Raw genomic sequence first — 11428 nt, 5'->3', positions numbered from 1 at the left:
AGGCAGTCGTTGCATTCGGAGTCTGACTACCGAGCAGAGGCAACGGTTGGTTTAAGAGAATCGCGCACTGCGTATTCAGATTGGTAAAAACTTGCAGCGTAAGATTGCACATAAAAATCAAAACCGTTAACACAATGCTGATCCACTCGAGCACCGACTTGAATCTCCGACCACGCTTTATGCGACGGCTAGTCTGTATTCGTCGAATCAACAGAACCGCAATCTGGAAGAAAGAATTTTATGAGCGGATGACCGGACCGTCGACTACCGGATCGATCGGATGAAGTTTACCACGGAAAGCATAGAAGTGAGCAACAGCAGGAGGAAGATCCAATACTTGGGCCCCAAGTCCGAACCGATTTGCAATAGCTGCTCTAACTGATGCAGGTTGACCGTTACAATCGTCACAAGTCCGGCTGTACTTTCCGTGTCGATGTTGAACGACGACGCCTCGTCTGGTGGTGGTGGCTGTTGGGTTTTCCGATCCCGCTGTCCAGAATCCATAAGTTCAAACGCATCCGAGCTACGTTGACGAACTTGCGACTCACTCATGCTTTCGAAACGGCTTTACACTCCAACAGTTTAGCGGACTATCTGGTACCGGCAATAGGCGTAGCTGAAGACAAAGCAAACACTCAAATAGACGTTGCCAAAAGTGTCGAAAGTCTGGCACCGTGCGAATGCATTCGACGTAGTCTGCAGTCGTGCATTGCGATAAGATAAGGTCCTAGATAAGATAGTGTACCTTTTATCGTCCTAGACGAATGTCCAAAACTGCATTTAGGTTAATGACTGATATCGATATTCTTTTTTTGCGTTATTCCTAAATCAGACTCCCAATTGTCTTAGGGCCACGTTCTAACGGTTGGCATTTCGTTTTCTCTCATGACACACTCAATACCAACATTGTCCCGCGTTTCGATTAGGAATGCGTCATGTTTTATTGCCATTAAATCAATTGCCATTTATCGTAGGATTCTGGTGCTCCGCTACAGTTACTGGGTCTGTTGGTCGGTGTTGGTGCTGGCCAGCACGTGTATTTGCATGCTTTTTGTAGCGTTGTAAATTTGTCCCGGCGGAAACGGCTGCAATCGGGGATGGGCATCACTCTTCGATTTGTTCGCCGAAATGTATTTCGATAGGCGAATGTTTGGCAGTGGCAGAAACCCGGCGGCCAGCGGCAACACATCCAGCGTGATACTGTGGCTTTCGACTTCCTCCATCGATATGACACCTGTGGGACGCGGAACACAGCAAAAGATAAATTGAACTCCCATGAAGATAAACAAAAAGCCAAGGACCACAAACCTGCGGTGCGGCCAACGACGGCCCACATGTTCTGATCGGCCAGCACTTCGTACATCAGATCGGCGTACGGATTGTCATGAACTTTCGAGATGCGCAGATTGAGGTGACAAACGGAGTTCACTCGGCACAGTTCCTGCGGTTCGACCTTCGCACAGATCGTGAACAGTGTCGTGTAGTCCATCACGTCAAACGTGACGCTGTACGGTAGATAGGTTCGTCGTTCCGCCGGCACCAGTGCATCGGCGAAACGCATCCGGAAGTCCACATTCACGATCGGATGCTCCCGTTCCGCTTTGAGCGCCTCCACTTGCAGCTCGTACAAGTACGAGATGGAGAGAGCTTTGCTCATGACCATTTCCTGTTGCTCGTGCGGATTAATATCGATAATAGTGACCCCTTCGGCCGCACACGACATCTGCGCCTCGCGCAGCACCAACCGATAGTCGCTGACGCCCTTCAGCACGACCTGGAGGAACTTCCATGTGCCGGACGAATGTAGCCGACAGGAAGCGATCAGCGCGGGCATGAAGTGAAGCGGAATGTTGAGCTCGTTGCGACTCCACGGCACCTGCAGGGAAACTTTCTGTTCGATGGCCCGTTCCTCCCGTTTGCCCGGCAAGTCGCAGATCGCTTCCAGCGCGATCGTTCTTTGCTCGAACGGTGCGAAATCGTTCAGCGGTACGGTCAGATCACGCTCGAATGCGGCCAGCGGAACGGGGCCCGCCAGCCGCATGCGGAGATTCTTCGAACAGCGCAGCGTAGCCGAAGTGTCCTTTGGAAAGCGAAAGCTTCCGGCTGAAATGAGTAGTTCCACCGGCTGCTCGACACCGGCCACGAGATTCACAAAGTTGAGCGAAGCGATCGACGCTTTCGTGATGGTTTCAAATGTTTCGCACCGCACGGGCAGGCTCTCCGAGAGGAACTCTACGCTCTCGATCTGCACCGACAGTTGCCGGAAGCTCCAAGTGCCGACTCGGGTTGCTTTCGTTTTGAGCGTGACCGTGTTTGGTCCGGGCTGCAGCAAAACTTGTTCGACAGCGACACAGTTGGTGAAATCGGAACGCTGCGTCGGGGACACCTTGCGCCGGGTGCTGCTGCTTCTACGTACCGGTTGCTTCACCGGAGTATCGCACGCCACGGAAGCTCCACTCAGCGTATTGTCCTGCTTGTAGTCCAGATGAAGGATGACGGGCAGATGGGCACCGATCTCTGTGCCGCTTGGCTTCGATCCTGCCCCACCGGGGTCAACGGTTTGTTTGGCATTCATTTCGAACGACAAGAGTACCTGCGCGGCAAGCAGTTCCCGTGGGAAGTGGCTCTCGATATCGAGCTTCACGATAACAAAGTCGTCCTGCACGATGGAGGTGCTGTCCAGCTGGACACGATCGATGCGGAAGTGATCCTCGAGAGAGCACAGTACGCTCAGTGCGTCAATGTCCTCATTGCGAATCGTCTGCAGCAAGCGGAGCGACTTAGTGAACTCATCGAAATAGAATGTACGCACCAGAAGTTCCAGATCCTGGCAGCACGCGATCGCGCTGCATGTTTTGGTGTAGTTCACGTTGTCCTTCATCTTGCGGTAGCACGAAGCGAGCTCGAGTAGGGTTTGGCTGGCCAGATAGTGCCAGTTTTCCGCCTTGAGCTCACGCAGCAAATCGGTGAAGAAGTTGACCGCTTTCTGTGGCTCGTTGAGTGTGATGTAGAAGTTGCCCAGATCTAGCCCGACCAGGCGGGCCGAACGGAGGCGCGACACGTGCTTGTAGGTGCTGATGGCCAGCTCGCTAAGCTCGAGATACAGTTTGGTGAACGCCTGGTTCGAACCGAGAGCCTCCTTTAGCGTATCGGTAGCCGATTTTTTCGGTTTCCTCGCCGGCGACTTGCTGCGCGATTCCCCCAGTTCCGGTCCGGGTTCTAGCCGTTGCCCGACATTTCCCGCCGCAGGCAGACTGTCGCCCATGCCGGCCGAAAGATGAACGACCGTGTGCAGTTGCTCCGAAGTCGGCACGAAGCCGGGCAGCAGGCCACACTGCTTTCCCAAACCGTGCAACTTCTCTTTGGCCAGATTCCATATGGGAGCGGAAAACTGGGAGCACTTGTAGATGTCCTTCGATTCCTGCACCTTATCGCACAGGTTGAGAACCTCGAGCGAACACACAAACTCCCAGCAAGCGAGGGCCCCTTCGGGGGTTTCTAGCTTCAGGGCCTCGATTTCACGCAACGTGGCAAACAGGAAGGGCAGCAGACGTTCGGCAATTTCCCACGGTTTGCCAGCCGCGTCCAGCAGCATGCACTGGCGCTCGAAGAGGTAGCTGCGAAACTCGAGCAGCGTGACATGGCGTGAAATGATCTTCGCTCGCGTTTCCATCAGTTTGGCCGGATTGAGCGAGATGCCGTGAAAGGTGTAGAGCGGCTGATCAAAGATCTGGAGCCACTTTTGCTTCTCGCCAAACACCGAGTTGAGGATAAACTGCGAAAACATTGCGTCCAGCTCGTCGTACTGTACCAGTGCCTCCGAGTGCTGGCCCAGCATCTCCAGCACGAACGCCAGCTGCTCCTGCAGCAAGAAATAATCGATAAAGCTCCAGTTTTCTTGGATACGATTTTCGCGGTTCGTACGAATGAGTTCTTCGTACTTGACGATACTCCTATTGTAACCGGTCAGCATCAGGTGGCGAATCCGTTGCAACAGGCAGCGAAACGATTCCGTCGCCTTCAGCTCGAACCGGGCCGGGTTCAGGATGGACAGACAGCGATCGCCGTTCTTCGAGGCGAAATCAAGCCGTATCTTATCCAGCACTGTCGTGCGGGGCAGGATGTTTTTCGATTTTTTCACATCCAACGTTTCCACCAGCAGAATCATCCAATCGGTGACCCCATAGGTGTTCAGCACCTTCAGCCACTGATCTATTTCCTCCTTCACCGACCCACGGTACGCCTCTACGTCGCTACACTCGGTCACGTAGATGTGCAGCACCGGGTGGTCCACGATGCTCCACTTGCCTTCCTTGTATCTCTCGAGCGCTCCCTGATCGAACGGTTTGAAAGTGGCCTCTACGCGGACATTCTTTACCGGACGCCCGTACGAACGCTTCCATTCGGCCGAGTCCGCCGGGAGAGCGGCCACAATGTGGGGCTCCAAAGTCTTAAAGATGCGACAATCGCCAGAATCTTTTGGGAGGAGAAATTGCATGCCCGATGTTGTTTACGTGGTCAAACTTTTGGCCCCCGGTTCACAAGTCCCCGCCCGCTACTCACAAGTCAGAAGTGGCTTACAGTCCATACTGGGGCGATGGGAGAGACAACGGGTCCTTGGAATAGTGTGGCGAATGGTCCACGGCACCTATGATAAGCAACGATAACCAATCATCATTTTTCCCGATATCAAATCCCCGCTTGCTGAGCTCGGATTGTCGCTTTCACCGCAGGTCGGCGATAATAGATTTGACACTTGCAGCTGCCCCCGCTAGGCACCCAAATGCTTGCAAACTATGCTGTGAGTTTTTGACGTTTATACTGTCACTTGCTTAGCAAACAAAGCTTTGGTAGCTTCATAAACAATCGGTGTTAGGTACAGAAAGCAAAATAATGCCGCAAAAGTGTGTAATATGTGGCGAAACCCGTGGGTACTTCCATCGGAACCTGATCAAACTAAAGACTAAGTATTCGGGAACCTCGGTGTGCGGATTGCTGGAGCGTTTTATAGAGCACAGTTTGGAAGATCAGCACGATAACTTGGCCGACTCGGCCACTTGCCAGGAGTGCTATGGCAAGATGAATGAATACGATGCCGCACACACGAAGGCCAAAATAATCCAAAATGAAATGCTCGATTTGCTGAAAAACAACGACCTTGGACTGGTGTTCGTGTTCGACGAAAAACAGTTCCAGGAGGAACTGCAAGATCACCACGAGAAGCCACTGGATGAAATCTCTGCTGCTGTTGCTGCTGCTCCGCTGGAGATTGCGTTGGCCGGGGAAGAACAAACCAAGCTGTACCTTTCATTGAAATGCGGAACTTGTGGCATTATTTTCGACGATTTGATAGATGCAAAAAACCATTCGTATCAGTACAAAAACCACACCTTAGAGGAAATTCTGCCACCTATCAAACGTGAGCTGGTACCTGCGGGTGATGAGTATGAAGAGGAATACATTGGGGTTGACTACACCGATGCAGAGTTTCTAGAATCGGATGCCGAAGGAATGTCCGAGAAGGAAGCGGACCACAGCGATGCGCAACGGGGAGGAGAACAAGCGGCACACAGTATGGCTGTTGAATGCTTCTTTTGTGATTTGACCTTTGAGTCGCGGACCGAGCGTAAGGTAAATGAAGCGTCGTAGGGTGTTTGTCGTTTGCACCGGGAATAGTACTAGAAACAAAACTTATCTTTTACAGTTTCACCTGGACGAAGAGCATTCGATGATCGCAGAGAACAAGTGCAAGTTGTGCGGCATTGTTGTCAAATCACGAGCCGCTCTCGCTAGCCACATACTGAAGCACACTCGCCGAACAGAGCTAGAGTGCGAGGTGTGCAAAAAGTCGTTCTCAGTGAAGGCGACACTTCAGCGTCACATGGCCATTCACACGCGCGAAACCGCTTACCAGTGTCATGAGTGCGGGAAGCGCTACATCCACTATTCGTCTTTCTACATGCATCAACTGGTCCACAAGAACATACGGGCGAAAAAGTGTGACATCTGTGGTTACGCACTCCGATCGTCGTCCCATTTGAAGCGACATATGCGTGTGAGTTTTTCATCTAAATCGAATGCCTCCTGAGAGATTGGACAGGCACACAAATACTGTATTGTTCTCTCGACTGCTCCCTGTAGGCTCACTCTGGCGAAAAACCGTACGCTTGTCCCGACTGTGGCCAACGATTTGCTCAAAGGTACAACATGATGTCGCACCTGAACACCCATCGGGGAATCAGTCGGTCGCGAAACGTGTTCCCCTGCCACCTGTGCGACGAAACATTCGATCGAAATGTAAATCGGAAAAAACACCTTCAGAGTGTCCACGGCACAACGGTCGAACCTTTGAAGAATGCCTCTACCGACAAGAAAAGGAAACTCGCTGCTGTACAAAAGAAGGTCGCCGTGGGCCCAAAGAAGATTGAAAGAGCGGTTAACCCATAATAGTGCGTAACGAACGGTACACAGAACGAGATTCAAGGAGGCCACACAGAATCTTACCATTGTATGTTTTGAATAAGGTACGGTGAACAGCACCTATTTAGTAATAACTATCTCACAGCGTTTTAATTTGATCCTATTCAAAACCGTTATCGTTGCTCAATAAAAAAATGTCCTGCTACCTAAACGATCTCCACACTCTCCGTCTTGATGGGATAGTTGGTTAGGGAGGATTCCGAATTGTACAGTCTGGCAGAGTTTCGGAATACCGGTTGAATTCACCAGACTTTTGCGAATGATCTCCTCCAACGAACCAATTGAAAGTAGATGGCAAGTTCTCCGAACCGAGAGAACATCGCGCTAGAGCGGGCAATCCGGGACTGTGGAGTGCGGACCTTAGGGACCATCTGCTGACCTATGCTGATGTAATAGACATTCTAAATCAAAGGGTCTGAGGCTTACGTAGGAATTAAGCATGCTACGGACAATTTCGGTTTCGAATATACGGCGCTTGTTGTGCCATGCAAATAAGTAAGTAGAACTGAACGAAGAACTGAGGAATAAACATGCTCCATGCTGGAGTTTCAAATGAGAAAACCCTTTTTCCCGCGAAACAATCTGTTTCAGGCACAATATACAGAGCCACACGTGAATGGAAAACACATAATTTTCTTCGGTGTACGTTTGAGATAATTGATCTCAGGGAGTTTACATTTGGACCCGACTTGAAAGATAATCGGCTCACAGTGCAAAAGACAACAGAATCCCGCTGTGGGCGCCTCTTGACGTTATCGTGTTAATCAAATGCGATAACTGGCATGATAACGGCGCGCCCATGGTCTGTCGGGGAGTTTTGCTACCTGTTCGATATAAGTGTCAGCGTGCGGTAACAGTCGGGCGTGGTACATGAGTGCCGAAATGGACACTGATTGGAACGCGGAGCCGTACCGAACTGTTCCGCAAATGGAAACCGGTGACCCCGTTGAGGTGAGGTAGGTGACAAACTATTGCTTTCATTCATAATGTTTAATCGATCCATTTTCGCAGACGAAACCGGCACTGGAACGGAATGACGACACGGTTAAACAGAAGAGTCCCCAGGGGAACACGTTCGTGCAGAGCATGTTTGATATGACACTGATAACGGTGAACTTTTGCCAAATCTGCTACATACTGAAGGTTGGGCCAGGACTCGGGATGTTGTATTATTTATTGCTGGGACTTTTTGGCATTTCGCTCGTGCTGCTGGTAAGTGTGATGCCCCCGTGTGCGTTGCAAGGGCACTAATGAAACCGCCATGCGTTTAATGTTTCTAGTTCCTTCACGGATTTATGGGTCTGTTCGAACGGTTAAGGTGCAGTAAGCCGCTGCCCAACGGATGTTTCAACTGTCTGTATAATGCGTCACTGTTCATGGTGGTACTAGTCTATCTGGTCAATCTGGTGGGGAATGTACTTATTTTGAAGGAAGCGGAAAACAAGTGCCACCTGATGTTGGAACATGGAAAGCCGGCAACTCCACCTCCGTTGTTGGACACAACCACCGTAATAAATTGATACATTTGTGTGGTGGGAACGAAATGTAGGTTCTAGATGTTGTTGTATTTCTAGCTGGACGTTTATAATACTTGCAATAAAATCGCAGGGTGGGTCCTTTCAAGGGAACCAGAAGCTATTTCGAATCTCACTCGTCACACAGCGCAACGATGGCATCCTTTGGCAAACGATAGAAGTGCCAGCTCTCGGCTTCGGTGAGATCCAGCGCACCCATCCGTCGGTAGAAGCTGGTAGCCGGATTCCAGTCCAGCACATGGAAGTCGATCCGCGAGCAGTGATTGTCACGTGCATGCCTAGCGAGTGCCTTGAAGAAATGTTCGCCGTATCCGTGCCGTCGGTACTGCGGCCGAATGTAGATGTCCTCCAGGGCCAGAGACTTTCCTTGCCACGTTGAGTACGAGTAAAAGCATATGGCGTACCCGATCAGCTTCCTGCAGTATGATCGACCAACAAAACAAACAACGTGCTTTAATGGCGTGTTTATGAAACATTCGACGGTTATTCTTTGTTTTACGGCAGCAGCATAAAAAGGGGCGTTTGGAAGCGACCTCGGCCGCCGATGTCACCAGTCTGGGCCGCCGCTGGTGGACGGCGTAAGCTGGAACTTTCCCGCTTCTCTCTCGCTCGCCCAGCGATGGCAGCCATTTCTGGAGTGCACCCGTTCACGGCCGTCGGCCAGCCAGGGATCGGTCGATCCAGTGAGTAAATGGGAATAATGATGGGTGGCATCATGGTTAAATATACTTGCTGATAAGATAAGGAGGGCAACTCCGTTGGTGTGCTGGTAGCGGAGAGAGGGGGCTGGTTGTGTCCAGCGCATTCAAACGCAGCGACGACCAAGATGGTGCCGCCGGGCGTAACGGTAAGAAAACCGTCATCCGACCAATAATGTGTGTTATCTACAGCTGTGTGGTTTTTACTCGTAGGCTGTGTCTACGGCCCAGGACGTCTGCGGCCCTCGGTGTCGATCCGTGGGCCGTCACCGGATTGTGCAAACAATTGTGCGCCTACCACCCAGTGCCCGGTACATAGTCCGTCCGATTGTGTGTGCATAGGAGCGCTGGGAACGGACACTTCTGTGGATCCGACTCCGACGGCGACGAGCGACAGCTTTGACATCCGTCCAGTTCAACGGAGCCACGGGGTTGGTCCCAGAGCAACTCCCAGCAACTCGATTGTGGGCAGAGGAAAATAGAAAATAAACAAACCAAAACTGATAGCCCCGGAGGCTCGGAGGCCGTGGACGGGGGCACCCGCAAGAGGCTCCTCGTTGCGTGGTCTGAGATTAAAAATAAGAAATAAGGAAAAAAAGGAGGCAACGAAACTCGGGACAAACAAGAATTACTGCCCATCGAGCGTCCCGAGCGCTTGCGTTATCAGCAGCCAGAAGCAGTAGAGAGGCATTTGGCGCAACATTGGTCTAGCGATCGGAGGAGAACCGGCGGGAACGGCGTATGGAACTTTCTTGTTCCAGCGGACCTGCTGCGGAGCCTGGCCTGGAGCGGGGGGCTCCAGGAGTGGTACGGTTGTTTGTTCGCCGACGATGATGGTTGAAATTAAGCTGCCTCAGTCCGGGCCGGACTCGGTGCGCTGTTTATAAATAATGTCTTACCGGGTTAAAGGTCCACCGCTACAGTCGGCTGGCGTTGACGTGGACGGCTTCTGATTAGCGTCACCCGGCGGATCGTGCTGTAGTTCCAGCACGAAACTGTGGAACACTGGCCCGTCCGGGCATGATCGCTGCCCATCGAGGAATCCACCATCACGCTCCAGGTCCTCGACGGTGAGTTGCGGCCCGGCAGGCATCTTCTCGAAGTCGGCTAGCTCCTGCACATAGAAGACACTTCCGTGGACTTCCGACCTCTCAACTTTGTCACTGCCCGCGCTTGCCCATTACCTGTATCATGGCGACCACCTCCGGTAGATCCCCGCGGACCGTTCGGCGGACCCTCACGGACCCGCTCCGGTCCCCACTGGCGGATGCCATCGCTGCCGCTCCGGATCCTACCGTTTCTGCGAACGGCACACGACTGAACTGCACAAGCCACGGCCCGACAAAACTCCCGTCCCGTTGATAACTGGTTGAATTGAGTGGTACTATCAAATTAGTTTGTAAATTAAAAATTTTATCTTATCAGTGCACGGAGTACTACTCCTCCGACCGCGGGCCCCGGTGCCGGTTTCCCACCGAGAGGCCCCAGGCGCCTCACTAATCAGCCATCGGGGCCTCGTGGCCTGGCCCTCGGGTAACCGGGCAGGGTTGGTTTGGCTGGTGACGCCCCGATGGGATGCGATGCATCCCGTGGCGGTATCAGGTCCGGTGCAGCCCCTTCTCGTAGTTATCAACAACAGCTGGTTCGCCGGCGTGACGCGTTGCCCTGAGCCTCTAGGTCTAGGAAGGCCGGGGCGTTACTCCAGAAAATCGGCCGATTAACACGGTGCTTTACTACTGATACGAAAAAGGGGTACCAAATCGTTGACCACCGAGTGCGTGTTTTGGAACTGCGGCCCCCACGCCAAGCTGATTGTGAAGGAGCGATAGAACTACAGGTGGTCCGCCCCAACAGCATTTGCAGCCGGCTATCTTACTTGCGATCCGGCTTCGATCTGGATTAGTCCTTCATTGGCCCTGCGAAGATTTTATGGCTTCTTGGGGAGAGGTTTCTTGTATCAACCACGCTCTTCAGCCACCGGCTGTAATCTAAGCACGTACAGAAGATGCCATTAGTTCAGTGGCAGATCAAAGGGCAACGCATAGTGCACGCGGATGTCGATGCCCGCAAGAGCCCCCGGTGGCCCCGTGGATCGTCCACTATCTTAACGACCCCTCCATCTTGGTGGCTACAGTTAATTAGACGTCCGAACTGTCAGTTGTTATTCTCGTTCTTAACTCCGCTCCGAATCTTCGAAAGGTCGTGGATGTTGAAAAACGTGGAGCCCCGAAAAAACCGACAACCGAACCGTGGAACACACGCGCGCCCGGACGAATGATGAAATCCGGGTGGAGCGTTATCATTACGCAGGCTCCGCAGGACGTGGGCTATTTGGGCAAGAAATTGGTGACCAAGACGTTGATTCCTAGAATCCCCGTCCAACGCTGCACCGATTCACCGGTTTCTATGCGAAAGACTCCTGGTCGTACCGAGACTTGAGTTCAAAACCAACTACGACCTGGTCCATTCCAACAGATACATAATGCAATATAATTCAGGAACAGTAAAGGGAGTCATCGATCGTTCGTCACGCCAGAGGATTAGGCACGCCGGGGAAGACGCGAGCACACATCTTACTACTAGGCGGGCAAGTGTAGCTCTAGCACTACGTTGGGGTGGCACTGCACCGGGAGACAAACATCTCGGAACGACGCAACGGGCCACAAATCAGTATTTGTGAGCGAGAGAAAGCCCTGTGGAGACGAAGTCGTGGGG

At 52.2% G+C, this 11428-nt stretch overlaps 4 protein-coding genes across 5 annotated transcripts; 2 read left to right on the top strand and 2 right to left on the bottom strand.

Annotated features, from left to right (window-relative positions):
* Window positions 1–953: 953 nt before the first annotated feature.
* On the bottom strand, window positions 954–4684 carry LOC128271617 (trafficking protein particle complex subunit 10). Its single transcript, XM_053009210.1, has 3 exons — window positions 4564–4684; window positions 1309–4476; window positions 954–1234 (listed from the first exon to the last, which is right to left on the bottom strand). Exons 1-3 carry the CDS (start codon window positions 4586–4588, stop codon window positions 996–998), a joined length of 3432 nt encoding a protein of 1143 aa, XP_052865170.1. The 5' UTR covers window positions 4589–4684; the 3' UTR covers window positions 954–995.
* A 201-nt stretch (window positions 4685–4885) lies between these two features.
* Window positions 4886–6612, top strand: LOC128273176 (zinc finger protein 721-like). Its single transcript, XM_053011099.1, has 3 exons — window positions 4886–5631; window positions 5705–6055; window positions 6142–6612. Exons 1-3 carry the CDS (start codon window positions 4894–4896, stop codon window positions 6445–6447), a joined length of 1395 nt encoding a protein of 464 aa, XP_052867059.1. The 5' UTR covers window positions 4886–4893; the 3' UTR covers window positions 6448–6612.
* Window positions 6613–7330: 718 nt separating this feature from the next.
* Window positions 7331–8108, top strand: LOC128271479 (uncharacterized). The gene is made up of 3 exons (XM_053009035.1): window positions 7331–7431; window positions 7492–7692; window positions 7761–8108. Exons 1-3 carry the CDS (start codon window positions 7351–7353, stop codon window positions 7998–8000), a joined length of 522 nt encoding a protein of 173 aa, XP_052864995.1. The 5' UTR covers window positions 7331–7350; the 3' UTR covers window positions 8001–8108.
* Window positions 7634–10043, bottom strand: LOC128271478 (thialysine N-epsilon-acetyltransferase). 2 transcript variants are annotated; one of them, XM_053009033.1, is made up of 3 exons: window positions 9898–10043; window positions 9613–9827; window positions 7634–8431 (listed from the first exon to the last, which is right to left on the bottom strand). In XM_053009033.1, the coding sequence occupies exons 1-3, from the start codon at window positions 9985–9987 to the stop codon at window positions 8128–8130; spliced, it is 609 nt and encodes a 202-aa protein (XP_052864993.1). In that variant the 5' UTR covers window positions 9988–10043; the 3' UTR covers window positions 7634–8127. The 2 variants fall into 2 exon arrangements, with proteins under 2 accessions (XP_052864993.1, XP_052864994.1); XM_053009034.1 differs by lacking the exons at window positions 9613–9827; window positions 9898–10043 and adding an exon at window positions 8515–9359.
* Between the last annotated feature and the right edge of the window lie 1385 nt (window positions 10044–11428).

The sequence above is a fragment of the Anopheles cruzii genome, chromosome 3 (genome assembly GCF_943734635.1).
Source record: "Anopheles cruzii chromosome 3, idAnoCruzAS_RS32_06, whole genome shotgun sequence".
In the NCBI taxonomy this organism is placed as follows: domain Eukaryota; kingdom Metazoa; phylum Arthropoda; class Insecta; order Diptera; family Culicidae; genus Anopheles; species Anopheles cruzii.
This window is presented reverse-complemented; position numbering and strand designations above follow the sequence as displayed.

Bases quoted from the DNA above. Each gene is read 5' to 3' on its own strand.
- LOC128271478 (XM_053009033.1), bottom strand. From the start codon at position 9,987: ATGGCATCCGCCAGTGGGGACCGGAGCGGGTCCGTGAGGGTCCGCCGA. The intron at 9,828-9,897 runs GTAATGGGCAAG...TTCTATGTGCAG, and splicing joins AGGTGGTCGCCATGATACAG to GAGCTAGCCGACTTCGAGAA. The intron at 8,432-9,612 runs GTAAGACATTAT...ATCATACTGCAG, and splicing joins AGCGGTGGACCTTTAACCCG to GAAGCTGATCGGGTACGCCA.
- LOC128271479 (XM_053009035.1), top strand. From the start codon at position 7,351: ATGAGTGCCGAAATGGACACTGATTGGAACGCGGAGCCGTACCGAACT. The intron at 7,432-7,491 runs GTGAGGTAGGTG...CCATTTTCGCAG, and splicing joins AAACCGGTGACCCCGTTGAG to ACGAAACCGGCACTGGAACG. The intron at 7,693-7,760 runs GTAAGTGTGATG...TAATGTTTCTAG, and splicing joins GCATTTCGCTCGTGCTGCTG to TTCCTTCACGGATTTATGGG.
- LOC128271617 (XM_053009210.1), bottom strand. From the start codon at position 4,588: ATGGACTGTAAGCCACTTCTGACTT. The intron at 4,477-4,563 runs GTGAGTAGCGGG...TCCTCCCAAAAG, and splicing joins CTGTAAGCCACTTCTGACTT to ATTCTGGCGATTGTCGCATC. The intron at 1,235-1,308 runs GTTTGTGGTCCT...CGCGTCCCACAG, and splicing joins CGTCGTTGGCCGCACCGCAG to GTGTCATATCGATGGAGGAA.
- LOC128273176 (XM_053011099.1), top strand. From the start codon at position 4,894: ATGCCGCAAAAGTGTGTAATATGTGGCGAAACCCGTGGGTACTTCCAT. The intron at 5,632-5,704 runs GTAAATGAAGCG...TATCTTTTACAG, and splicing joins AGTCGCGGACCGAGCGTAAG to TTTCACCTGGACGAAGAGCA. The intron at 6,056-6,141 runs GTGAGTTTTTCA...TGCTCCCTGTAG, and splicing joins ATTTGAAGCGACATATGCGT to GCTCACTCTGGCGAAAAACC.